Source organism: Micropterus salmoides, unplaced genomic scaffold, assembly GCF_014851395.1.
Source record: "Micropterus salmoides isolate LMB-PRFRI ecotype aquatic unplaced genomic scaffold, ASM1485139v1 Ms_hic_scaffold_12, whole genome shotgun sequence".
NCBI lineage: Eukaryota > Metazoa > Chordata > Actinopteri > Centrarchiformes > Centrarchidae > Micropterus > Micropterus salmoides.
In genome coordinates, this window is record NW_024040263.1 from 29,599,562 (window position 1) to 29,624,664 (window position 25,103).

The following is a 25,103-nucleotide window of genomic DNA, read 5'->3' on the forward strand; positions in this document are numbered from 1 at the left end:
TGTTTCAAAAACCTTGGCTGCATTTACTAAATTCTTTTAAAGAAAAATAAGGAAACCGTGTTCTCCCACACACTTTATTTTGTTAATGTGTCAATTAGACTTTGATTAAGACCAGTAAGTTTAGCTGCACTTTGGGTCATATTGCAGCAGACTAAAACATGATCAAATCCTGGACACTGTGCCGAGAGCTTGTGTGTCATGTAAATTCATGTTATTCCTTAGAATAAGTTAAATGATTAAGTTTTATTTCCCCACATGTCTACATAGGGGATTTTCAGTAAGAAAACTCAACAGTGTGCTATGCCACACGTATTCATTCATAGTTTGGGGACACTGCCACCTGTGAATGCTGCATGAGTGGAAAGCAATATCTGCAATGAAGTGAACCTCCTCCTCCTCCTCCTCCTCTCTCTCGCTCTCTCTCTCTCTGTCTCTCTCTCTCTGTCTCTCTCTCTCTCTGTCTCTCTCTCTCTCTCTCTCTCTCTCTGTCTGTCTCTGTCTCTCTCTCTGTCTGTCTGTCTCTGTCTCTCTCTCTGTCTCTCTCTCTCTCTGTCTCTCTCTCTCTCTCTGTCTCTCTCTCTGCAGTCATGTCAAGCTGACCTTGTGAAAGACAACGGACACAAGTACTTCCTGTCAGTGTTGGCTGACAGTTACATGCCAGTGAGTATCCACTAATGCCGTTTGTACATTTGTAAATAAAGTGACCCTCGTTTAGTTATAATATAAAGGGATATACCGTAAAACTTAAATTTATAGTCGAGTCCTTAATTGCTAACTGTCCCGTTTAATGGCCTGGTGTAGGTACAAAGCAGGTCTTGATCAGACGCCTGGTCTGGTTTTATAGAAGTTGTTCAGATGTATAAAACCTCTGAAAGCTCACTAGGTAAACAAGAGATGGAAGAGGGGGGAAAAAAGCGCTGACTCCTGACCTTTGAAGCGTCAGTTAAGTCCCAATGTGTCTGTCCGTCGACGATTTACATTCCTTTAGTCTGTAAGGGTCCACCAAAAAAGTTTGATTGTAGTTTATTTCATATCTTTACTGAGTAATAGTTTTGTGTGAAAGGAATACAGTACTTTATATCTTCTTTTCTATAGTTTCTTAACTTATTACTTCACTGAATGGTCTGGAGTTGCAACAGAAAAGCTTCAGGCAGGAGTACAACAGTAGATATGCTGAGTCCTTTCTTTGTTACAGGCCGAACATCGGACCATGGCTGTCTTCATATTGGCTGTTATCGTCAACAGCTACAACACAGGACAGGTACGAGTGTGTGTATGAGCATGTTTGGATATGTGTGTATTTCCACTGCACTGCTGTTAATTTGCTTTGCTGGAAGCCCAAAGGGAGAACGTAGCACATTGTTCATTTACTTCCCTCACCAGAACCTCAGCTGGTTGTTTTGGGGCCAGCCGTCACTTTGAGAGATTACTCTATCCCCTGTTGTGTATTTCCCAGAGATATTGGTTATGTGACAGTTTTGTCACCAACAGTCACCTCTATAATCTCCATCTCCGTCCCAGCTACCTCCATGGTGACACTTTATCACCGCAAGTGTCACTTCGGCCTGCTCCTGGCCTCTGGTGTTCAATCCCAGAAGCCTTTTGTGTGTGACACTGAGGGTTCGATGTTGGGATGATGTAGCTCATCATTTCATGGAGTACACACACACACTTCCACAAAGAAATATTCTACCAACACTTTTGCTGCCTCTCTCCTGCCCTCTGCGGTTATTTTTCTGTCTAGTTGTGAATGTTATTTGTCTTACATTTTTTTTCTTTACTGCATTACAGTACTTCTCTCTCTTAACGTTATATACATCTGGCAAATCAGAAAAGCTATATGCGTTCTCAAGCTCAGAAACACCCATTCTTCTTCTATACCACTGTTCCTTAATGCTCCTACCTTTCTCACAGCCCTGTAAATAATAGATGATTCCCAACATTACAGAGAGACTTTCTGCCTGCTCCACATCTCCATTATTTATCCCTCTTACTTTCAACAACAGCGCTCATTACTGCGGTGTCGCTGTTGCGAACATGTCAGCCAGCACTGGCGTCTTAATATTCCAGCTCTCAGGGTTCAGTTGGTAGGCTCGATCAGAGCTGAGGGAACAACACACTAGCGATCTGAGGCACTTGAAGAAAGTGTGTGTTAGGGGGGGCACTGGGGTACATTTTGTTGCTGCTGATAAAAGATTTGTTGTTTTTCCTAATATATAGGAGACAAACATGGATTCTCAGCACACTGAGCGGGTCTATTTGTTGTGGTTCATGTGGTTATGAGGTTTTGCTTAAAGGGTTTTATGTTCAGTGCTGTAATGGTAAACTCTGCTGCTCTTTCGGTCCCAGCTACCAACTTAAAATAAACATCAGAAATTCAGGTTTTCATTCATTCGAGTCTTTTCTTTTTTGCAGAGATGTTGATCGGTGTCAAGCTAGAAAAACTGGACATTAACATGAACACTTCAGGCCGTTGTTAGGGTTGTGAAAGCAATGAAAATGAAAGCCTATTAGGAAAACGGAGGGATCATGCTTTTACTGTGGAACATCTATATAGGAGGTGCTGCATGTTATTCACAACAGCAGCAACACCAATTAAAAATTTGCTAAATGGACAGACTGGATTTAATAAACAAATGAAAACTCAACACTTCCTGCACATTGGGGCGGCCCAGGGGCCCAGTGGAAGGCACTGTGGCCTCACAGCAAGAAGTTTGCGGGTTCCCCATACTCAAATACATGTTAAGTTCTGCAGTCAGTGCCATTGACCTGTGACACTGGCTCAGATCTGGAGTTGGTCCCTGGTCGCTGCTCAGTGGCTGTCCACTGCTCCCTTGGGGATAGGTTAAATGCAGAGAATGAATTTTGCTATGTGTATGTGACAATAAAGTCCCCATACCTTACCTTAAATTGTTTTTCAGTTAAAGCCTTAAAGAGAAGTGGCTCGAAGGGCCTTATTATGCCTCCCTTTCCTAGTGTGCTTTTAATGTGAAACTTCTGCAGGACAGATTACATTTTATTGACAGAATTTTAACACAGATAGAACTCCATGCACATATTTTTCACAGTAAAAGCCTTACCGTGTTTCAAATCCCAGTGTCAAGTCTTTTAATGTGAAACAGAAGGGGTGATTGGAATCAAAAAGTGAATCAAAACTGTATTTCTGTTAAAAAGAGAAACTGAGCATCAGAACATGACTCTATTGTTGTACCTTTTTCTTACTTTTCGCAAAGGTTATCGTCCTTTACAGTCAATCAACTCACTGTACTTGTGTTACCTCATGAAAAAAAGCACAAATAACAGTGAAAAAGGAGATTACTTGTTAATGCTCTGCACAAAATAAAAAAAATAAATAAATAAAGATACCAGCATTTCCATTGTACTTTAGACTCGCTCAAAGCTTTGTGGACCAATTACCATATGATGACAGAAAAAAAAAGATTTGAAGAGGGCTGAAGGGGTTCAAAGGAATAAGTCATACTGCTGCAGAGCTCATAATCTTTTTTTCCATCACACAGTGTGAGGTTACAGGTTAGTAGTGATTTACTGGCTAATGAGGTACATATCTGCTTCTGGCCTGAATTGCTCACAAGGGTTAAGACTGATATATAATCCACAGATTGTCATTTTGTTTAAAATAAAATACTGGCAGGTCTGTGGTGACTAGCACAGTTTCAAGCTCTGTCAATACTTTCCATAGTGTTTTTCAGAGTGCTGACTCATGGGAAAGTATGTATCTTCAACCAAGTCCAGTTACCCTTGATTTTAACCTTCCCGGGATAACTAAGAATCTTCACAGACATTACGCACCTTTCCACCGTTATTACTTCATGCCTCATAGTCCTTCAAATCTTGTTACATTTCCTGGATGTACTCATCCGTAGGCTTCCTCCCTCCCAACTGAACGTCTCTCACACTCATCATTCTGCATCACTCCTTCTACTCTCACTCTGCCACCATCCCCAACCAGGAAGCCTGTCTGCAGGGTAACCTAATAGCCAACTGCCTGGAGCAGCTGTCAGACCCCCACCCTCTGCTCCGCCAGTGGGTAGCCATTTGCCTGGGCCGTATCTGGCAGAACTTTGACCCGGCACGCTGGTGTGGAGTTCGGGACAGCGCCCACGAGAAGCTCTACACCCTGCTGTCGGATCCCATCCCAGAGGTGAGAGGTTTATACTAGAATTTATGTACATTTGAAAAAGTGTGAAGAGATGTTTTTGATCATTTTCCAAGCTCCTGCACTTGTCAGGCACCATTTGCATTTGATTATTATATAAAATTCAAAATAAAGTGATCATTAGAGTACAACATGACTCTGTTGTACAGATGAAATTCATGGTGTTACAAAATTGACTGTTAATACAGGTCATTTATTAGGGACTCGACTTGTAATGCTTGACACATTGTTTTTCTCTTTTTTTTTTTTTTTTTGTACGTCCTTTACAGTCAATCAATAAGCTATACTGTTACCTCATGTAACTGCTTACAAATAGAGAGTATTTGTTAATGCTTTGCACAATATTAATCAGCTTTACCTTATGGTGTACATTAACACATCATATCGCAAAATGTGATTCACAAGAATGTTGGAAAAGAGGCCGTGACGCACAGGTTTAATGAGTTCCAGTAATCCGATGTGTCTCGCATAAACAGCAGAATACCGAGTTATAACGGACCCTGATGTGCGCGGAGGTTTGTGTGGTTATTTTGTAGCAGCTTGGTGTCGTTTGCATGTGATTTAATGAAGGTAAACAAATTGGACAGCCGCGTGTAATGGAACTGCGCTCTGGTGTGGCACTCAAATCCGAGGTTGGAGATTTATCAGCACACGTGTCCTGCTGCCTTTAGATGGCTGCAGGGATTTAATGAACTGAAGGAGAAGCTTTTTTTTATTCAGTAGAAAGCGGCTGCAGAAAACAAATACTGGATGAATCACTCATATTAGTTCATAAATAAATGTAGGCTGATTTGCTGGCATTCCTGCTTTCACCACATTAAATTTTGCTTTTTTATTTTGGAACACATCTACTGGTTGAAGAGTGTTTAATTAAAATATTTTATTAAGCATTATTGCGTTATTACTGCGCAGATTGACGTGGTTCTGAGACATCCATTTTCACTGCAAAGTCTAGGACCGATTTTCCACCAGACCACCACCAACTCACTTTGCCCTGCCTCATCTGATTGAACCTTCCAACTGCTGTGTCCTCCCACCTGAGCACCAAAACACCATACAGACAGGCAAAGCAAATTTTAAGGTCAGGAACATACTGAGCGCTGTTGAACTGGTCGTTCCCCTGCCATGAACAATAGGGCCCAAAGAGTGATGAGTCTTTTATTGACAGCTGGAGACCCTGACTGCTAACACTAATACACACAATCTACTAAACAACAAAAAAGACCAAAAATAAAAAACAAATCGATGGAAATACAGTATGTCTAGGAATCCTCTAGTATATATAGACGTTCTGCAGAACTAACCTGTTTATACAGACTGATAAGAGACAGTTTTGTCACACACACACACGGAGCAGATCAACACAGGCTTAAAACAGTTTGGACCCACCTTGTTAAAGAGGTTAGCATCTGACTGGGTCGTGTGCTGACCTGAGGGACAGAGAGACAGTTTGCCCTGAAGTTCACCCAGGCACTTGGTGCCCTCATTCACACTCTGCACTTATTGGCATGCATTCACACACACACACACACACACACACACACACACACAAGGAACATCTGTTTCCAGCAGTAACTTTCTCTTTCCGCTAAACAGACAGCTGCTTTGGCCGGAGGGTTGAAACTGAGGTCTGCAGACACATCTGCCTGTTACCACACAATCATACTTTTTCAGCTGTATTTTCAGATTGCTTATTTAATTTACATTAGGAATACTCAGTGTGGGAGACTGACTGATCATAATTCACTGCTTCAAATTGTTTTCCTCGGGTCTTATTCCCCCAGAGGAGATGAGTGAAGAAAGTTGAACGGGACAGAAAGTGAAATGAGGAGCAGTCAGTGACTAAGTGGAGAGTTTAATTAAGTTTAAGGTGAAGTCAGTGGGGACAACTAAGATGACACTGTTGTTTAGTCATAGTTTGCAAGTCAGTAAAGCACACACACACACACACACACACACACAGAACACACATCATAGTGATGCAGACATTAAGATGTTAACCTCAGAGTCACTGCACAGAGAGAGAAAGGCAAAAACATTTTTTTAAATGATGAATAGTGTACAACAGACTTGAAATTGTCAAAGGTTTAAATCCATTTTAAAGGATCAAATTTCTATCGATGTTTATCTTTTATATTGTTCTTGCTCTTTTGTGCAGTATGTGGCAGTTTTCTGGACCTGTTTATGTTGTTTGTAATGTATTTATTTTGACTGTAACACTTTTTTTTCTGCCTTATTGGCTAGTTTCTCTTGAAAAAGAGATTTTGATTTTCATAGGTACTCAAACAAATTCCTTAGATTGGTATTGGGTTGTGGTATACAGCTGGCTACACAACACGTCACTAACTATGGCTTTAAACAAACCGTTGATTTAAATCAACACATCTTAGTGTAGATGGTGGAAATAACTGAAGGGCTGTTGTAGTGCACTGTGGTAGATTGTGCAGGTGCAGCTGAGTCTGAAATATTTCAGTGCATAAAGGAATGTAAAAATGTCTTAAGTGATGAGGATTAAGATGTTTTCCAGAATTGTGCTCTTCTGTCTTAATTTACTTTCTAGTCACAGTACTTTTTCATTAGTTTCTTTTATTCCAGGTTTTAGAAAGAAAATTACAATATGTTCGTCAGAAATGTTTCAGTTCATCATTTTAATTGGAGCAAAGCAAACCCTATCAAAGCAACATCTGTGTAGTCTAGCCTCACTAAAGATGCATCACAAGAATAAAAAAGTAGCTGTGATGATGCATCCTGGTGCCTGCAAAAAAGAGTGCTCTGTTGCCACAGCAAACAATATACCAAAATATTTATTCCTGCGCTAATTTGGATTAAACATCCAGTGAAGCGGGCAGAGAAAGTAATTAGTTATATTGAAAAAAATCAGCTCACAGGACAGCTGATAATCTCCAGTGCATTTCATAGTGATACAGACATTTGAACCATGGTCCCACAAAACATTAAATTAAACATTTATGAATAAATCTGGCAAGCAAATGTTTGTATTTCAAAGCAAATGGCACAACACTGGTTTCAGACAGCGCTATGCATCGATGAAGGGAAATGACAGTAAACACAAACACATCAAAAAACCTTTAACATTGTGTTTGAACTGTTTTCGAGGTAAACCGGTTTCGTTAAGGCATTGTCTGTGTCGCTGCAGGTGAGGTGTGCGGCTGTTTTTGCTCTGGGGACGTTTGTGGGAAACTCTGCTGAGAGAACAGACCACTCCACCACTATCGACCACAACGTGGCCATGATGTTGGCCCAGCTCATTAACGATGGCAGCCCTGTGGTCCGCAAGGTCACTGCAACACAATAACACTCACACCAACAACACTAAATACACAGTTTATTAACAACAAAATAATATAAAAGACAAACTAATACGACGCTAGATGCAGGTAGAAATTACGGTTACAAAATATATGGAAACAATGGAAAAGCGTGGGCCTTTCCTTGCTATGCCTTTAGGACTACTACATTCCAGGTAAGACTGTTATCATGCTGGTGCATTCAAGATTATTCAATGCAGTGGAAAGACTTCCAGTGAACTGAATTCACTAACACAATCATTATTAGGTAATGAGGATATTATTATCTAGATAAAACAAATAAGTGGAGTGTAGACTGCAGGACATAGTTTAAAGAAGAAGATCAAAATCTTGGGGGAAAAAGTCCATTTGCTTTCTTTCCAAGAGTTGGATGAAAAGATTGAGACCACTCTCATGTCTGTCTGCAGATATATGGCCGTACAAGGCAATTATCTTAGCTTAGCTTAAAGACCGGAAACAGGAAGTCACTGCTCCTGGATGTTGTTCATAACTGACACATATAAAAGGGTAGAGAAACTAATTTAGTTAAAATATTTGTGATGTATAACATGTAATATCAACTCCATACATGTTTTGACAATATGTATCAGAAGGAGAAAGGGGAAATTGGGCCTGGAGATTGAGTATTTGAGAAGGTTAGAAAAATACAGTATATGGGTAAATTCAAGGTCTTAGGGAGAGATAATAATAATTTAGTATTTGCTGACTTCAAAATTTCACTTTATATGAAGTGGTACATTGATACTGGAGGCAATGAGGTAATAAAAGAGAGATCACTAAAGAGATAATTAACGATGTTTGGAGATTTATTACTCATTTGTCACAATTATACCTGGAAAAAGCCAGCGTGGCTTGATAATAGCACCATGAAATAAATACAGTTTTAAAAATCATAATCACTGGAGCTGAATGATCATTATGTTTTGCTTTTCTTTTCCTGTATGTGTTTGACAGGAGCTGGTTGTTGCACTGAGTCACCTGGTCGTCCAGTATGAGAGCAACTTCTGTACAGTTGCCCTCCAGTTTATAGAAGAAGAGAAGAACTACACAGTGCCGTCACCAGCCAACACCGCAGGTACTGTCAGCACACAGACTAACTCCACTCCACCTGGTCTAATGCTTTTTCTAAGGTTATTAAAATTTGTTTTCAAAGTCTGTGTAAATATATATATTTTTTTAAAGGAAGGTCTGAGGCATTGAAAAAAGAAGACCTCCCTTTTGATGAATCCCATCTATTCTAACATTACACTCATTAAAACAACATTTATTTTCATTGGTTGGGGATTATCAAGACTATATAATGTACGTCCTCCTGTCTTTACGTCCAGAGCCTGGTAACCTGACTCCAGTGAGGGACAGCCCGGCCATCCCACGCTTACGATCGGTCAACTCCTACACCAACATCCGAGCTGCCACCAGTGCCCGCAACCTGAACAAGAGCCTGCAGAACCTCAACCTCAATGAAGAGGGTGAGAGAGTGCTGCGAAATGGAGCGAGAAAAGAAAATAAGGCAGTTCAGAGAGAGAGATAAATGAGATGAAGCATGCATTTAGATCAATCTGTGGGAGGATTGAATGAAGACAAAGAAGATTTAGTCTGCTGAATAAAAGAAACGAATCCATTAGCACATTTCATCAGGTTTTCTCCCTCCACATCAGCTGTGGACCGTAGATGTAACAGTCCTCAGGCTTACTTCTTCATTCCATCATTGCCATTCCTGAGACAGACTCAGTAAGCATTAATAAGAGGCTTCACAACCAGCAGAGAGTTTCTGAACAGTTTGCCAAGCCGAGATAATAGTTCAGTTTTTAGGTGGGTTGATATTTATTCCAGTCCAGCTTTATACTCCCTTTTCAGTGGCCCTTTCCCAAATCAGTGTCTATCCACTGTTTCTTCAGTATGTATTGCCACTCCACATAAGTACAGTAAAACTTGTTTTTCATCATTTGCTGCCTCAGACTACTACTCATTTTAGCAGTGTAGGGTTCACATTGTCTTTGCTCTGACTTGAGCATGGGTGAGTCCTGGTTTACTCTTTGATTTCTCTATTCACAGCCCTGTAGAGTACTTTTTTTATAAAGCAGCTCTTCCCAATACTCAGCGCTGTAACAAGCTCCACATAAATATTGGCCACGGGTTTCATAGTTGCTGCACAAACCCCGCCTCTGATCTTCTTTCTGCTGGCTTGTTGCTTCGCTGTGGTCCCACAGATATCTGCCCCAGTTACAAAGTCAGTGGCACTTTGGGATATAATTTCATAATTTCTGACCCAGCTTTCTGCACCTATGTGATGCAGATTCAGAAATCAGATGTTTTTGCAGTTTATATTTATTCACATGTTTACCAAAGAAGGACAAAGCAAACAGGACAACAATCACAGCTTAGCACAAATCACTCCATCATTGCAGACCTGATTTATCCTGCCTGATCGCCAGAAGGGATGGGGAGCTGTCCATGGTGCTGAACTGTAGGCCTGTTTGTAACAAGGGGCAGAGTTTACACTGTGACACTCCCTATGCATACTGATAGATGCTTTACACCCTCAAAACAATAATCATTTGTTACAAATATTATAGGCAAAGGTTTTAATCTGTGATGAAGTGCTTTAAGAGAACCTACACGTGCGTTTGTTTGGGGTTAGTGCGTTTTGGTAAGTTGCACCAGTGTTGACTTGCTTTTTTTGTGCACTTCTCTCCCCCCTTGGTGTTTTGGTATGTCTAGCTATGTCTTATGTTTATTTGGTGAAATATGGAAGTTTAGCTGTCAACATATAGCAGGAAAATGATGTAGTGCCTAAAAATAGATAGCATAATTATGATAGATAATCCTGAAGTTCAGCAAAATAATCATTGTGATAATGCGGCACACTCATATCACCATAACATGTCCACAGCTTTGTGAACACATGACCTGCTGTCACTCCTGTTTGTGTCACTGCTCTGTGAGTCAGACAGCAAAACGAACCCTCGTCACCTGCCACGCTGAGTAATGCACAAGCCCTGAGTGGAGTTAAATCACTGGCACTTGGTGACGTGCGTAACCTACTGCTGACACCATTTCTAATTCACATTCTCTGCTTATTCCAATATGCCACGGTGTTTATCATCAATAAGCACAAAGCAGAGCGTATTTCCATTCTCTACCAATCTCCATTTCCACATTTCAGCCTGCAGTCAGTTTGGAGGATGCATGGTGTTTGGGTTTATATGAGTCTGAGTAATCTTTGGTGATAAGGAGAGCTACTGCAGGAGATGACTAAGCATGACAGCTGAAATGAAGTTGAATGAGCAAGTTCAGTGATGGCATGTAGCCTCTAAGTATAAGGACTGCTTACGCTATTTACACACCTTACACTTTATGCGATGTTGATTTGGCTAGTGGTTTTGTTTTTGTCTTTTTACAACAATAAAAAACTAATAAACTTTATTTATATAGCACTTTTGCAGCAGTTAAAGTGCATAATGAGATCTGGTATTACTTTTATGATGCTCCATGATTTATTTTGCAGTTTGGATCTAGCTATGTGTATTTTCCTTCATCCAGGTGGACCAGCAGCCTTTTCTCCCGGTAACTTGAGCACCAGCAGCAGTGCCAGCAGCACCCTGGGGAGCCCCGACAACGATGAGTACATCCTCTCCTTCGAAACGATTGACAAAATGCGACGGGTGTCCTCCTATTCTTCACTCAACTCGCTCATAGGTAAGGGCTTGTCAGTAGTACTGAAGCTTTTTTCTAAATGTGCAACTCGACCAGTTTTGCATAATAATGCATAAATGACTGTTTCGGTAAAGGACTTTCGGAACGGTGCACATGTGGACATATTAAGTGGCAGGCCAAATCTCTGCTTTGCGGTGCTACAGCGCCACACAAGCACCACGCTTTAGCCCGGCCTTTCGCTAACTAGCGACTTGAACAGCATGGCCAGTGCCAACGCCAATACAACTCTGCCGTCAATGAGTGCTACACGCCAACTTCTCCCCCTCAACTCTCTGTCCCTCTCCCCTTGGCTCACACACACACCCTCCCTTCGGCCTAGCAGGAACAATAACAACCATCCCTCTTAACTCTCTGCCAATCACAGGTACGAACACGGTTGATTGACAGGCTTCTAAACAGATCGCATATTCACTGACATCCTGGAACACTGGAAAACACAGTGCTTATGGGAAACGGGCTCTTCCTGCCATAGCTGACTAGAACAATCTTACTAGTGACATTCTGACTATCCTGTCTGTTACAATATAATTTTTATTATATTTTATTAGCTATATGTGGTATTGTTTTGAGAATATTTTATTTAGTGGAGAACTTGCTAGAAGTTTGCATCAGTATTTTATTTCTTATTCTTTTTTATTTATATAATTAAATATTATGTGTAATTTGGAAGTTTGTTAAGTGTTTGTTAAGTTTACAAAACTTTTTTTGCAATTTAATGTTTGCATTTTTTCCCCTTACTGTACCGAAAATAAACCAAACCGCCACTTCAAAACCGAAGTACATACCGAACCCTGATTTTTGTATACTGTTACACCCCTAGTGAGTACTAAACAGCCTGTTGTATAATGTCTTCTGTGCTGGGGGACCTTTGTGGAGTCTCAGAACATAACCCTGATGATGTCATTGTGATGTCTTGGTTGTGTTATCTCAGTTTGCAAATGGAGACAACAATTTTTAAACAGAATTCTGGGATTAAAAACTGGGGCATGAAATATGTGGGGATTTAGCATGCTGGGAGAGTCCAACGAAGAGACACTATTGAGTTGCATTATGGGAAGTGTAGGTCTGAGCATTTATGGAATTTGACCCACCCTAGCGTGTAAAAGTCAGAATATCTCTGCCTCTGAGGCTTTGATTTTGACTATTATCTGTCTTCTGCAAGGCCCCTAAAACAATGGTCCCATTGAACCATACAAACAAATCTGTCTTCAGAATCTGATTACTTAACTCTGCAATCCCCTTAACTCTGCTGAGCTCTATAGCCCTTTTTAGCTCATTGTTTTGGTTTTCCGACCCACCAAAGCAATGTTAGTAACAGGCTAGAGAACACAGTGAAGCATCTAGCTGCTAAAGAGCTAGAAATTTTTGGAATTGGTGGAGACCTAAATAGAGCTAAAAGAAAACGGTACATTGGACTCATGGAAATATAAACGCTCATGTTGCTTTGTGGCTGAATGTGTAAACAGGTAATCTGCTGCAGTCTGCTAACTTTAGCTTTATTAACTTTCTAATGCCATAAAATGTCAATGTGTGTATGTTTCCAGCTTGTTGTGTAGTCTTTAGAGGCCGTGTTGTTTTTGAAACTGAGGATTTTGTATTGAAATTAAACAAACATTTTATATTTGTCCTATCATCATGATAGTCATTTTGCACACTGTATGTCTTGTGTGAAATGTTTGTGCCAGTGTACATCTAGGTACTGGTGGCAGCATGCACCCTGCTGGATCATTACAGCAGGCAGCAGCCAGTAGTGGGGACAGTGTTGGATTGTTCAAAACACAAAACTGCCATCCCATGAATTCTCAAGAGAACTAAGCTTGAGAAAGACACATGGGGAAATGAATGACCAGGAGAATGCGATGGCACCAGAGAGGAAGACCTCAGGCTACCCCTAGATGAAAGGAGGGAAGTGACAAAAGGAGAAGCTCTCGGGCTAAGAATAGAGCAAGTGTAAAAAAGGTTTGCAGATGTGTAAAGGACAGTGGGAGAGACCGACCCTGTGATCCTGAGACCATTAAAGTGCTTTTCCTGGTACACAATGAACTCAAACCTGCTTACTTACCCCGGTTCTCAGGTGATTGGCGGGCTCCACCATGCGTCCTGACAGCCAGTTTGTGTGCAAGCAAGAAAACCATTAACTCACTCCCACCCCCTTGGGAAAGTGGAAAGTGAAACTGGGGATTTCCTTTTTTCTTTCCCTCCCTCTCTTTTTTCTTTTTGTTGCATTTTACGTTACAAATCGTGTTGTAATCTACCCCCCACCCCCTCCCCAGCACGTCCGAGTAGTTTTTGCACGGCACAAAGGAAAATGAATCGAAATGGCAAATCAAATGGAAAAGTAAATTGAGCTCTGGAGGACAGTGAATTTGACTTGGCAGGAAAGTAGGTTCAGGTACTATAATGAAATTTCCTGTTCTTGTTGTTCTTTGATTTGTTCCTTAAATGAATGCCACCTTATTTTAGGTGTACCTGACTCAGCCAAGCTCAACTACGTATCGGTCCTTTGAGGTAACAGCCCAATTTCCTCTACTGTTAAATTCAATTTTAATAAATCTGCCGTGTAAATCTGGGTGGAGTCACCCTCATATGCACATTTTCTTCTCTCACACGCAGATAAGAAAATAATTTTGTCTGCCTTTTTTACTCAGTGGTTCAGGATCAGGTCATCTTCTAATCTGGGATTTTGCAACTAATCCAAACTTAATCAAAACCGAACTAAAATTCATCCTTGTCAGCCAGCTGCTCTAGTAGGATTTCCTTTAAGGACACAGGTACCATGGGACACCAAAGCTTGGAAATGAATGTTTGATGGAGAAAAAAAAGCACAACAATAAAAACAGCCTGGCACAGCGCTTGATCCCATTACCCTTTTATCTGACAAATTTAGCAAGCGATGTTCAGTTAAACCTTTTTTAAGCTGCGTGTGGGCCCGAAATGCTGGCATGAGGTCCCCGTGTAAACAGGTTAAAAGACATATTGGCCCTTTGCCCACTAAGCAGTGCCCCCACGATGGCTGAAAAGAATCCCAGCCTCCCAGCACGCTTATTTATAACTCCCACTTTGCAGTGTGTTGCATGTATAAACAAGCTGGGCAGAGCAGATGCATGGATGTTAGTAGCAATATTCAGGAGCATAAAGAAAAGGCTGAAATACATACTTTCAGTTATCTAACTCAGCCGAGACTTCACTTGTCATTTTGACTTTTTTGTTTTTGTTTTTGTTTCCTCATTTGCTTCTGTCTTTTGTTTGGTTTGAAGTTGTTTTCATAAGACCGTTGGGGCTTAGTTTTTCATCTTGCCTGAAAAATGGATTAACTCCTTTTGTCTCTCTATTTTTTTTTTTTTTCAACCGCATACATTCTCAGTTTTATCCCATCTATGTTTTAAAACTGCAAACAAGCAAAAAGAAATGTTGAGAGGTAAAGTGGCTTGTGTTTTATAGTGAGCAGTTTAGAACAAATTGAAACCGTAAATGTTAAATGCAGCAGCTGCTGGACACTGGCCTGCAGGAAACCAGCATGACACCAAAGTTGTGTGGGAGTCAGGGCAGAGTTGCAGTAGTGATGTATTTATTTACATTTACACTTACTATAATTATAAACAAGCACAAATCCTACTACATTATAACAACCAGACCAGCATATCTGTGAGGCTGTAATAGAGAAGAAAAACAAATTGTAAAATGGATAAAAGTTTTATTTTTAGAAATTGTGATGTGTGTGAGTAAATGCTGATGTTTAGCAGGTAAAATGTTTACCATCATAAGCCTAATTCATACTTGCTGCATCCACAGGGCTGTGAGGGTCCACATGACATGAATTTTGTCATCTGCTCATGCCCGTGAAGGTCCATCCGCTTGCCAAAAAATGCTTCTCTCCTCTGGTACCAATGTACTTTATTCCCCTCCTTCACCCTGTTCTTGTTTAGCAGTTGAACACACCATTTTCTTTGATCTTTCCTTGCTTGTTAGTCAGTCAAAGAAGTCTGGGGGGGTACTCTTCTTCCTGTCATGAAGTCAGCTTCTTGTTTTCTACTGAGCATATGTGGAACATGTCTGCATATTGTAGTGCATCTGCTGTTAGTGTCCACAGCTTTCCACGTCCATACTAAATATGAACAAACCTTAAGTTTAGCATATTAGCATGCTAGATTAAAACCTTGTAGATCACCAACATCATCAGGATTCATCCTCCTTATTTACCGTACTTCATGCCTTCATACTCTGTGGAACAGAAGGCCACAATGAACTCCCTCAGTTGTCCTCTATTCTTGGCAGCATCTTTACCTCACCACCCCAAGTTGAGTCCAACTTAGCACTCTCCTGCGCCAGGTTATTTTTGGTTCTTTTACAGGGAGGATTCCAACACAAAACGCAATATTTGGTTTATAATATGCCTTCATAGCACCAAGCACATTTCCCAGCCATCACTCTCATCCATCTTGTCGAGACCTTAAATAACTACCAAATTCCATGGCAATCCAATAGTTATCGAGATATTTAACTCAAAACCAGAAGAGGATCCCGACAATCGGTAGGATTGAAGCTCTGGAGAACATGAATGTCTGTATATGTCCCAACAATCAATCCAATAGTTGTCGAGATGTCAAAGTACAAGGCACTGAACCCCAAATTGCTCCTGATGGTCAGGCCAGCACCTTGCATGGTAGTTTGCTGCCATCTGTGAGGGTTGAATGGGTGAATGAGAGGCAAAATTGTAAAGTGCTTCATAAACGCAGGCATTAAATGCCTGATAAAGGCTTCCGAGGTAACACTGTGCGTTACATTTTCTGTGTCTACGTTGACAAGGGCTTAGATTCACCGCTACCTGTGTCAGTGTATTTGAGGCTCTTTCCCATTTTAAAGAGCATCACAGATATGATTTGGTGCTGCTTACGCTGCTTACAACTCCCTGTGAAATGTATTTCAAATATGCCTCACAGAGGAGTCTCTTCCCTGCTTTCAAATGTCCTGATGCATTTTTTATGCCTCAGCCATTTACAGCTCCAAAAGTCGCTATGCAGTGTTAAAAGTATTTTATGTCATCTGCCAGAATTGTGGAGGTCATAAAACAGTGATCCAGTGGTTCATTTAGCCAGTAATTAACATCTTTACTACTGTACATCCATTTCAGTCTGCACAAGTCTTCAAATGACACAAGTGTCAAGTCAGGACAAGTCACTGGTGCAGCGTTCAGACAGTGAGTAATGTCAGCCGTCATGCTCCCTCATGTGGACTGTGTAGGGAGTGGTAATTTGTGTGTACCCGTAATGTAGCGTGGTGGTTAAATGGGAGAGGAACCATATTTCACATTTATCAACTGGCTGTTTACTGCTGCAGGTAGCACGCTGGCTAGCCATCGCTAATCATATCCTGCCCTCAGGCTACAGCCTAATCACCTCTTTAACTCCCTCTCTCACTTTCCCTTCCTCCGTCATTCTTGCCTTCTCTAAGGTTTCATCTCTTTCCTCTTCATTCGTCTCTGGGGTTTATTTCCTACACTCATCCTTCTCCATCTCTTTTTATCTTTCTGATCCATCTCTGTCATAGATCATTTGAAATATCTTATCCCTTCCTGTTCCCTTTTTCTTTCCTCCAGCTTTGCTCCTTCTGGCCTCTCTGCTCCTCACACTTTCCAGATTCCTCCTTGTTCTGTGTCATATCCTTCTTCGAATCATCCCTTCTTGGTCTCCTGTGTTTGAAGGGTGGGACCATTGAAACCTCTTGGCACTCTCTGGAGAGGAATCTGAGCTACTGTATAAGAGGGTCTAGTCATTCCCACTTCTCCACAGCACCTTAAGGAGTTTGCAGGTCCAGGGCTTGACCTTTATGCCTAATAAAAAGTAAGGCAGTTGACAGGGAAACATCATAAAAGGAAATGAAATAAGAGTAGTAATCCTCAAAGGTCAAGTTTACAGGAACACCTGCATGGCGAATTCTTGAGGAGGAGAAGGAAGAAACAGAAAAGTGGCGGGGGACTGAGAAACAGACTATTACCGCTTTGTGTCCCTGTGGCTGACACTGTGGGAAAGAGAAAGGCGACAGATTGAAGCTGACCGACAAAGGGACATTTAGAGGGAGACAAAGTAGAAAAAGCACAGCAACAAAGAAGGAGGCTCTGTACACTGCAGAGATAATGTGCCAATGCAGATTAAAGCCCAAAATGTTGAGGTTGAGGCCCTGAACAAACTAATGACAGGAGTGATGGAGATGATGGTCAAAAAAGAGGCGGAGTTTAAAGAATGTTTCACAAAATAAACAGTGAAATTGAGTAAATACAATGCCAAAGATGAGAGAAGCAACAGATGAACAAAACCACCTGACAGAAGGAGAGAGACTATGTTCATTTGTATTCATGATAACAGTTGACAGCAGTTGACAGTTCTCCAGTGGGTGAGGAAATGTGAGTGTGCATGTGTGTGTGCGCGTATGTTGATGAATGATTTATATTACCTGACAGTGGAGGTCATTTCCCTCTGCCATCTCAACAATTGTAACAACTGCAGGAAAGGAAAATGACATGGGCAGGATTGTGCATTACCACTTAGCTGTTAGCTCTGCTGTGATAATGGACATAGACTGGTGAGTTTCACCAGAGTGTGTGTGCTGATGGGTGACTTGTGTGTGTGTGTGTGTATTAATTTACGATATATGTGTATTTTGTCTAAAACTTGAATGAGTAAAACTGAATTTCACTTGTGCAAAAAAACTAAAATATGTCTAAATCGTTTATTTGCTTTGTGTGTCTTTTCCAGGTGTGTCCTTCAACAGTGTTTACACTCAGATCTGGAGAGTGCTGCTACATCTCGCTGCAGACCCTTTTCCTGAAGTGTCGGATCTGGCCATGAAGGTCCTCAACAGCATAGCATACAAGGTATGACATGTTGGACTCTTTAAAGCTACTGGAACTTGTTTCTTGATAGCATGTCTACATCATACATAAATGTTCCTGGAGGAGCTCTCGAAATGGTTGCTTAAAATATTGATCCAAGATTTTAAGGTTGTTTTTTTTTACTGCTGAGCTCATTATATGTCATTTTAAAGATGAGTATCAACTAGTGTTTATTATAACATAATGCAGGCTCTGTATCTGTATGTCAGTTCTCTCTCACCACATGGTTATGCAGTGAAAAAGATCTGTTTCCAGCACACACTCCCCGCTCTCCCACTGGCATTTTCTTCCTCCAAAAGGCCATTACTTTTGTGCAAATGCAATTAAGGGCCAATGACTCCCCCAGGCTTGGCAGAGCAGAGCAAAGAGGCTGCCATAACTTAAAGAGCCATAATAACCACTGTAGTCCGCCACCCATCCTAACCCTGAGGAAAAATGTCTTGTGTTTCCTACCACCAACACCAGTTCTCCCTTTAGTTACCTTCAGAAGAGCAGAGTCTATGCAGTGAGACTCCCTACTGGACTGCAGTAAAATAACAACATGCAATAGAGTTCTCTTCTACCAGCTAATGCACTGCTCTGTCTGTGTGATACCGCAACACACCTCTGTAGTTTCTGTGTACCTGCGGTCGTGAAGTCAACTGAGCTAACAGTGGTGTCATATTTACAGAAATAACCAGCTTGACATCCAACATATGGGAACAAACAGAAAAAGACCCAATTCAATCAAACACCTGCCCCCGACCTTCTGCATCATCTTTGGTGGTCTGTTAATCGTAAGAGCTGTAGATCTGACTCATAAAAATTAGGACTTGACTTGAGCTTTCACTACCACAAAAACATTAAATTCTGACCTGGTAAAATCTATTAACAATAAAGAGTAAGACAACCACAGAGATTTATTCCCTCAAAGCTTGAGTATTTATTTAGTAGGCCAACGCATTGAAAGAACCAGACGTTAGCTACATAAAAAGCTGTTAACACGGTTTAGAAAATAATCAAATGCATGTCGGTGTCAGCAAGTGTCAGCGTTCATAGACCTGAAAAACTTGCAAATGACATGCAATGGAGATATGTGACTTAGCCATGGTTCTGCTTGAGGTTTCTGCCTCTTAAAAGGTAGTTTTTCCTTCCCTGTGTTACCTAAATGCTTGCTCATGGTGGTAATTTTTAGGTTTCTGTAAATAATATCACAGAGTACGGTCTAGACCTGCTCTATATAAGCGCTATGAGATAATTGTTGTTGTGATCTGGTGCTATATAAATAAAACTGAATTGAATGTGACTGGAGTTGGACTTGACTTGACTGCGAAATCTTGTTTTGATTAACTTAAGACGTATTTAATTTGTCTTGCTTGCCTTGATACTTGCCTTGAACGTATCGTGATTAACACTTGGCCTGTCTTATATGACTTCAGATGTAACTTGAATTTGTCTTTCCTGACTTAAACTTGTCTCCATTGACTTGACTTGAACTTGTTTTGATTCAGACTTGACTTGAACTTGTCTCTAATGATGTGAGACGTAGTCAGGTGCGTTGCTAGACATAAAGCTCTTCTGGGGCACAGGCCCCCACATCCCTCATGTAAATTATTTTTGATTGAAGTGTATGAAATTCGTTAGTATGTGCCTTACCAGCTTCCCTAATATTTCCTATATATTCCTAATATTGGTCATGTCAGAAAGGGATTTGACCAGAGCATAAGCACACATACCTATTTTATGTCTGCTATGTTACCTGTGAGCCATGTAAACAAATTGCCACTGCTGCACAGTCACACCTGACACTGCATTGCTCTTACTACTACCTTTAAAACAGCCTGTCTCTGTAATAGGCCTGAATGGAAACCTCTTCTAGAGAAATCCTCCAAAGTCTGTTAGGACTGCTGCACATCTGTACATCTCTGGCTGTGCTCGTACTGACTGAGGCTGCTTGTGTTTCACCTGGGTCTGTGTGACCTGCTAAAGACGTCTGGACTGGGTCTGTGCTGGTACTTGAAGGCTGATTTTTGCTCCTTAGTGAAAGCTGAAGAAACCAGATACTTAATTGTGGTTTTAACTATTCTTTATGGTCAGAACATGAAAATCACTTACCAAACAGTGGATCCCTTCACAAATATGTTAAAATATTTTTTTCAACAAATATGCATGAGTAAAATTAAGTTAAATCTCTAAAATTTCCTCCATGAGATAAATATCTTAATAGAAAAAGTAAGTGATTATTCCTTCATGATTCAAATGAATAAGATCAAACATTTATTGAAGATTTGCTATATTGTTATTGAGAAAAATTATACTGTGATAATTGTTTTATTGTTGTCCAGCTCTAATTTATACTATGACTTGACTGAATACTAAATATTATTATATTCTTATTTACTGAGAGATGTCCATCCATATTGTCTGCCCTGCTAATCAACATTTTAATAGTCAATGTGAATCCAATGCTTTCCACCTTGCATTAGTCCAGAGTTGTAACTAAACCTTCACTGAGAGAAAGATAATTATTGTGTTGTCTGGGCTGGTCCTATTAGTGTTGCTGCTGGAATGCAACAAAGTCTGGCTGCGGACATTTGAGCGCAAAGGTAATAAATAGTTGTATTTCACTCAAATATTGTTCAGTCACAGTCTGGCAAGCAACAAAGACAAAAACAGACCTAGAGGCTGACTCAAGACCCGTGTCCACCAAAGCGTTTTTTGCCAGCTGAAAACGCCAGCTACTCTTGTGAAAACGCCCAGCAAGGAGCGCTAGCGGGCGATTTTGAGGCGCAGCGTTTTTTCCGACCGCTTTGGTTGCTATGATGCATAAAATCCGTGGAAGAGATGTTGCAAGTAGTTCTACCTAACTTTTACTGGATGTAAAAATGTCAACACAGAGTAGAGCAGGTAGAGAGAGAGAGGACAGACTCGTATGTGGGTTCATGAGTTTTTGTGGGCAAGGAAATATCTCCACGAGTAGCCTACCACCGTTTGGTCCAAGAGCTACTTGACCGTGGAGCCCTACACGTCCAAAAACAACGCCAAGGGGTCTTGACAATTTTAATACTGGGGCACAACACATCAATACAGGGGCACGTGCCCCAGTGAAAAGGGTCTAGCGGAAAAGGGTCTTATGGACGTGGTCCTTTTTCATGTGACTTTTTATTGAACCGATTCTTGTGGTTTGTCTCAATCCACTAGAAACTTGACTTGGTCTCCTTTGGATTGCCTTCAAAGCGGCTGTGCTACTTCCTTCTGCTGAATGATTTCGAAAACGCAGGATAAGATGTCATTATCCTTGAGAGTCTTCTTGCTGATGGTGAACAAAACACCAAAGTGACTGACGATGGAAGGCTGACATAGAGGTCCTCACCCTCCTTCCTTGATGTTTTATGCCTCGGGAGGTCTCATCTGTGAATCCTGGCGTCCTAGAAACACCCCCTCTGTGTCGTTGTGGCCTACTTCGGGGCCCAGCAGGGGTCTGGCTGCTTCTCTCTGCTGCCTCTGACGCAGCTTTGATGGATAAGTGCAGGCTCTGGCCTCTGATTCCCAGGTCTCTGAGCAATCTGTTGGTAGTTGTTGCCACAAAACCTCTGCACCTCACTCCCGCAGGGCAGACTTCAGTGTTCCAGCCACAGTGTTGAGCTTCAGCAGCTGGCTCGGCCTAGCGTAAATGCTTTCATTCATTAACCTCGTCCACCGAGTCCTCCCGGAGTACCTTGAGCTTGATGATTTTTGGAGAGAAGGGGACCAGAGCACCAAATCAGGCCTTTGGGTGATGGTAGCAATCTCTGGAGGAAATACAAGTCATGGGTCAATGTTGATCATTCAGTTATAGGCCAAGCTTAGCTTGCCTCGCTCCGGTGGTGTGGAACCGCTCCTGGTTACCTTTGGTCCCTCACAGACAAAAGTAGTTTTTTGTAGGGGGTTGGATGACTGTGATAAGATCACATGCGCCTCTTTTGCTTTGGTTACACACCTACATCATAGTCTAGCTTGAAATGATTCCAACCAAGCTGTACACGATGTACACTCTGTGGTACTAGTGTCATTTGTGTCATACATACCATCCTGACATGGAAACAAGTGATGAGGGATTAAAGCTCTGCCTGTGTTATCTGTGGAAAAAAAAATGGCAAAGAACATTTTGACATTTAAAACCAAATGACAATCTAAACACCTTTTAAATGCCTTATTTTCTGAAGTTAATTAATTATCATTAACTTAATGAGCCCAATTTAATTTGTTACTTTCACACAGACAGCTTAATCAGAGAACATTCATCCAAAGTTCACAAGTGTTAACATTAGCCTAACTAGCAATCCAGCTCCTTTAATTAGGATTTTAAATGTCAAATGTTATTGATTTGTAACAAAGTGAACAAGGTCAGCACCTAATCGAAAATGACTTGCTTCTCAGATGATGATCGCATTAACTGCTTTTTTAATAGCCCCCTCTTACTGCATGATGCTGGGGCGAAAGTCATGGGTCTGTTGTTTTATTCCTGTTTTACTAGTGTCCGGTCTCTTGACTACCTGCTGAAGTTTGACTAGTAAAGTTGCAAAGAAAAGTGTATGCACTCGCAATGTTTGTCAGCATTTAAATGTTTCTTTTAAATACATTTTTAATATTCTTTTTTAAATTAAATGTAAAATTAAAATCTGAATGTTTTAAGATGTAATTTTTCAGAAACAATATTACCGTACAAAGTCCTTTGTTTGGTCCTATCTTACAGTTTTGTTTATTTTCAAGGAAATAAGTGGTCATACAGAGGCTTCAATCATCTTATTTATATTTATATCTGACTCGGCCGATATCCCTTCTCGCACGCTTACCCCAAGACACCCACCACATCTTCACCTCCACCAGTCCACCATCTCTGCCTTGACCAATCCCCTTTCACCTTCACCACTTCCATGTCATCATCATACATCAAGCCGGTGTGTGGCACTTTGTCCCCCAGCTAATCGTTTCCAAAGCACCTTTAATAACTAAGCAGGAACACTTAGAGGTTTTTCTAAGCTGTCATCAGCTTTTACGCCTGTGTCCTACCAGAGGCCTTGCTAATGGAGTGTGTGTACACACACTAACTTGTTTGCTCTGTTGACTCACTTTCTAGCCAATTACTGATGGAGGAAGTGAGGGGAAGCGGATTGAAACAGAGGGAGCAAGCTGTTCCGCAGTGTGGAGCAGCTTACCCCGTTTCCTGCTAATGTGGGAGTTTTGCATATGTAATTTTCTGGAAGGCTTGTCAGCAGATAAGGCATGAGGCCCACCTGTCTTAGCATGATGTTTGTTAACCACATGTTGATGATCTGCAAATGTTGATGAATAATCCATGAACATGTTGCATAATCAAATCATTTGAATTGATGAGCTTGCAGCTTCACATTCATATCAGCATCTGGTAAAATGTCCATAACTGGTGACTTACAACACATGGATAAAATACAAGGTAGTTAATGGACTGTTGGGGGAATAAAACCTGTGACCTTTTTAGTGCAGGACAGGTTTGGTAACCCTTCATTCACCCTACTGCCTGTTTTTTTTTTAACGAGATTCTTCTGTCTGAGCTTTTACTTGTGTACAGCTCCACTTTGCCGCAACCTCTTTCTAACTCTTAAATGAGCTCCAGAAGGATTAATGCTGCAGTTGCAAGCTCAGTTTTGGCTTTAAGAAATGTCTGCATGTTGGCCGCCATGCACATCTCTCTTCTCACACACATGCTGCTACCCATCGTCTTTACATACCATCACCTTCCAAAATAAAATACAAATCAGCTTAAGTTGTTTATCTGCTTTTCCTTTTTATCTCCTTCTCCTCATATTGATTGTGTTGTGCTTGAATTGAAAATGTACTTAGATTAGAGTCCGAGCTATTACGATAATAACCCTTTCAGCTGGTTTTAGTGCTGTTTTGTTTAATTTCCAATTGCCTCTTAATGAAGCGCTAACAGCTAACTCTAGTAACTAATATATTTTCCCCCTCATAAATGCAGTGGATTGTATGTGTGTGGAAAGTTTGCATCAAAAACTTTTCTCCCTTCCTCTTGGCCTTTTAGAAACACTCACAAACAGACGATACTTGCCGCAATTTTGTAATTAGCATAGAAATCAAATGAAAGGTTATCCCTGGTAGTAAAATGTGTTTGCCTGTGTTAACTAGATTTACGCTGCACAATGTTTTTTCTCCACCTGACTTCAGTAAACAACAGCTCTGCTATTCATCAGTGATGCTTCGCCTTGTCGTTATTAAGTTTACCCCTCCCTTGTGTGCATCCATTAGACAACTCACAATGAAGAGGTTATATTACCTGCTCTGCCTAATGAGATAAAGTTCTGGAAATTTAAGCAAACTTTGTAAAGTGCTGGACTTTTTACATACTGTTACAGCAGGGCGCATATACAGAAAATAGGTATTGCTTCTAATCCTGATCTGTCCTCAGGTTTGTCTCTGAAAATGCCGTCCCCTCCTCCCTTTTTAGCCAATAAATTCATATTTCCAGTGGGATGACTTTATTAAACAACGGAGAATTAACCACACACTTTTTTTTGCCAACAGGCAACAATGAACGCTCGCCCTCAGAGGATCCTGGACTCTGGTTCTCTCACTCAGTCGGCCCCAGCCAGCCCCACCAGCAAGGGAACACACATCCACCAGGCTGGGTGAGGGAAAACCTCTCGCACACATGAGCATGTTGATATACAGAAAACACATTACAGTAAAGCCCTAAAACACATGCATCCAGCTCACTCAGCCTTCTTTCTGGCAAGACAGAATCTTAATTTAATTTAATGAAGTAGACAGTGGGAGGAACCTTCAGTTGAAGAATGTTAACTTCTTAGAAAAAATATCGTTAGCAGGATAAACTCCTTAAAATGCCTAACTTCTTTTTCAAGAGGCTCCTGACAAATGTTACTACGGAGCTCAAGGGTGCAGCAGATTTAGAACATATGACATTTCATAAAATATTCAATAATGTGGATTGCTATTGAACAGAAACATATAATAA

The 25,103-nt window shown here is 41.0% G+C and overlaps 1 protein-coding gene across 4 annotated transcripts in view; it reads left to right on the forward strand.

Annotated features, from left to right (window-relative positions):
- rptor (regulatory associated protein of MTOR, complex 1) overlaps positions 1–25,103 on the forward strand; it is a 239,276-nt gene that overhangs the window by 185,227 nt on the left and 28,946 nt on the right. For all 4 annotated transcript variants that reach the window (XM_038714432.1, XM_038714434.1, XM_038714433.1 and 1 more), the window contains exons 15-23: positions 586–660; positions 1,196–1,261; positions 3,971–4,162; positions 7,335–7,475; positions 8,461–8,581; positions 8,835–8,975; positions 11,050–11,205; positions 17,976–18,094; positions 24,653–24,756. In XM_038714432.1, the coding sequence (XP_038570360.1) occupies positions 586–660; positions 1,196–1,261; positions 3,971–4,162; positions 7,335–7,475; positions 8,461–8,581; positions 8,835–8,975; positions 11,050–11,205; positions 17,976–18,094; positions 24,653–24,756 (1,115 nt within the window). The remainder of the gene's footprint in view (positions 1–585; positions 661–1,195; positions 1,262–3,970; positions 4,163–7,334; positions 7,476–8,460; positions 8,582–8,834; positions 8,976–11,049; positions 11,206–17,975; positions 18,095–24,652; positions 24,757–25,103) is intronic.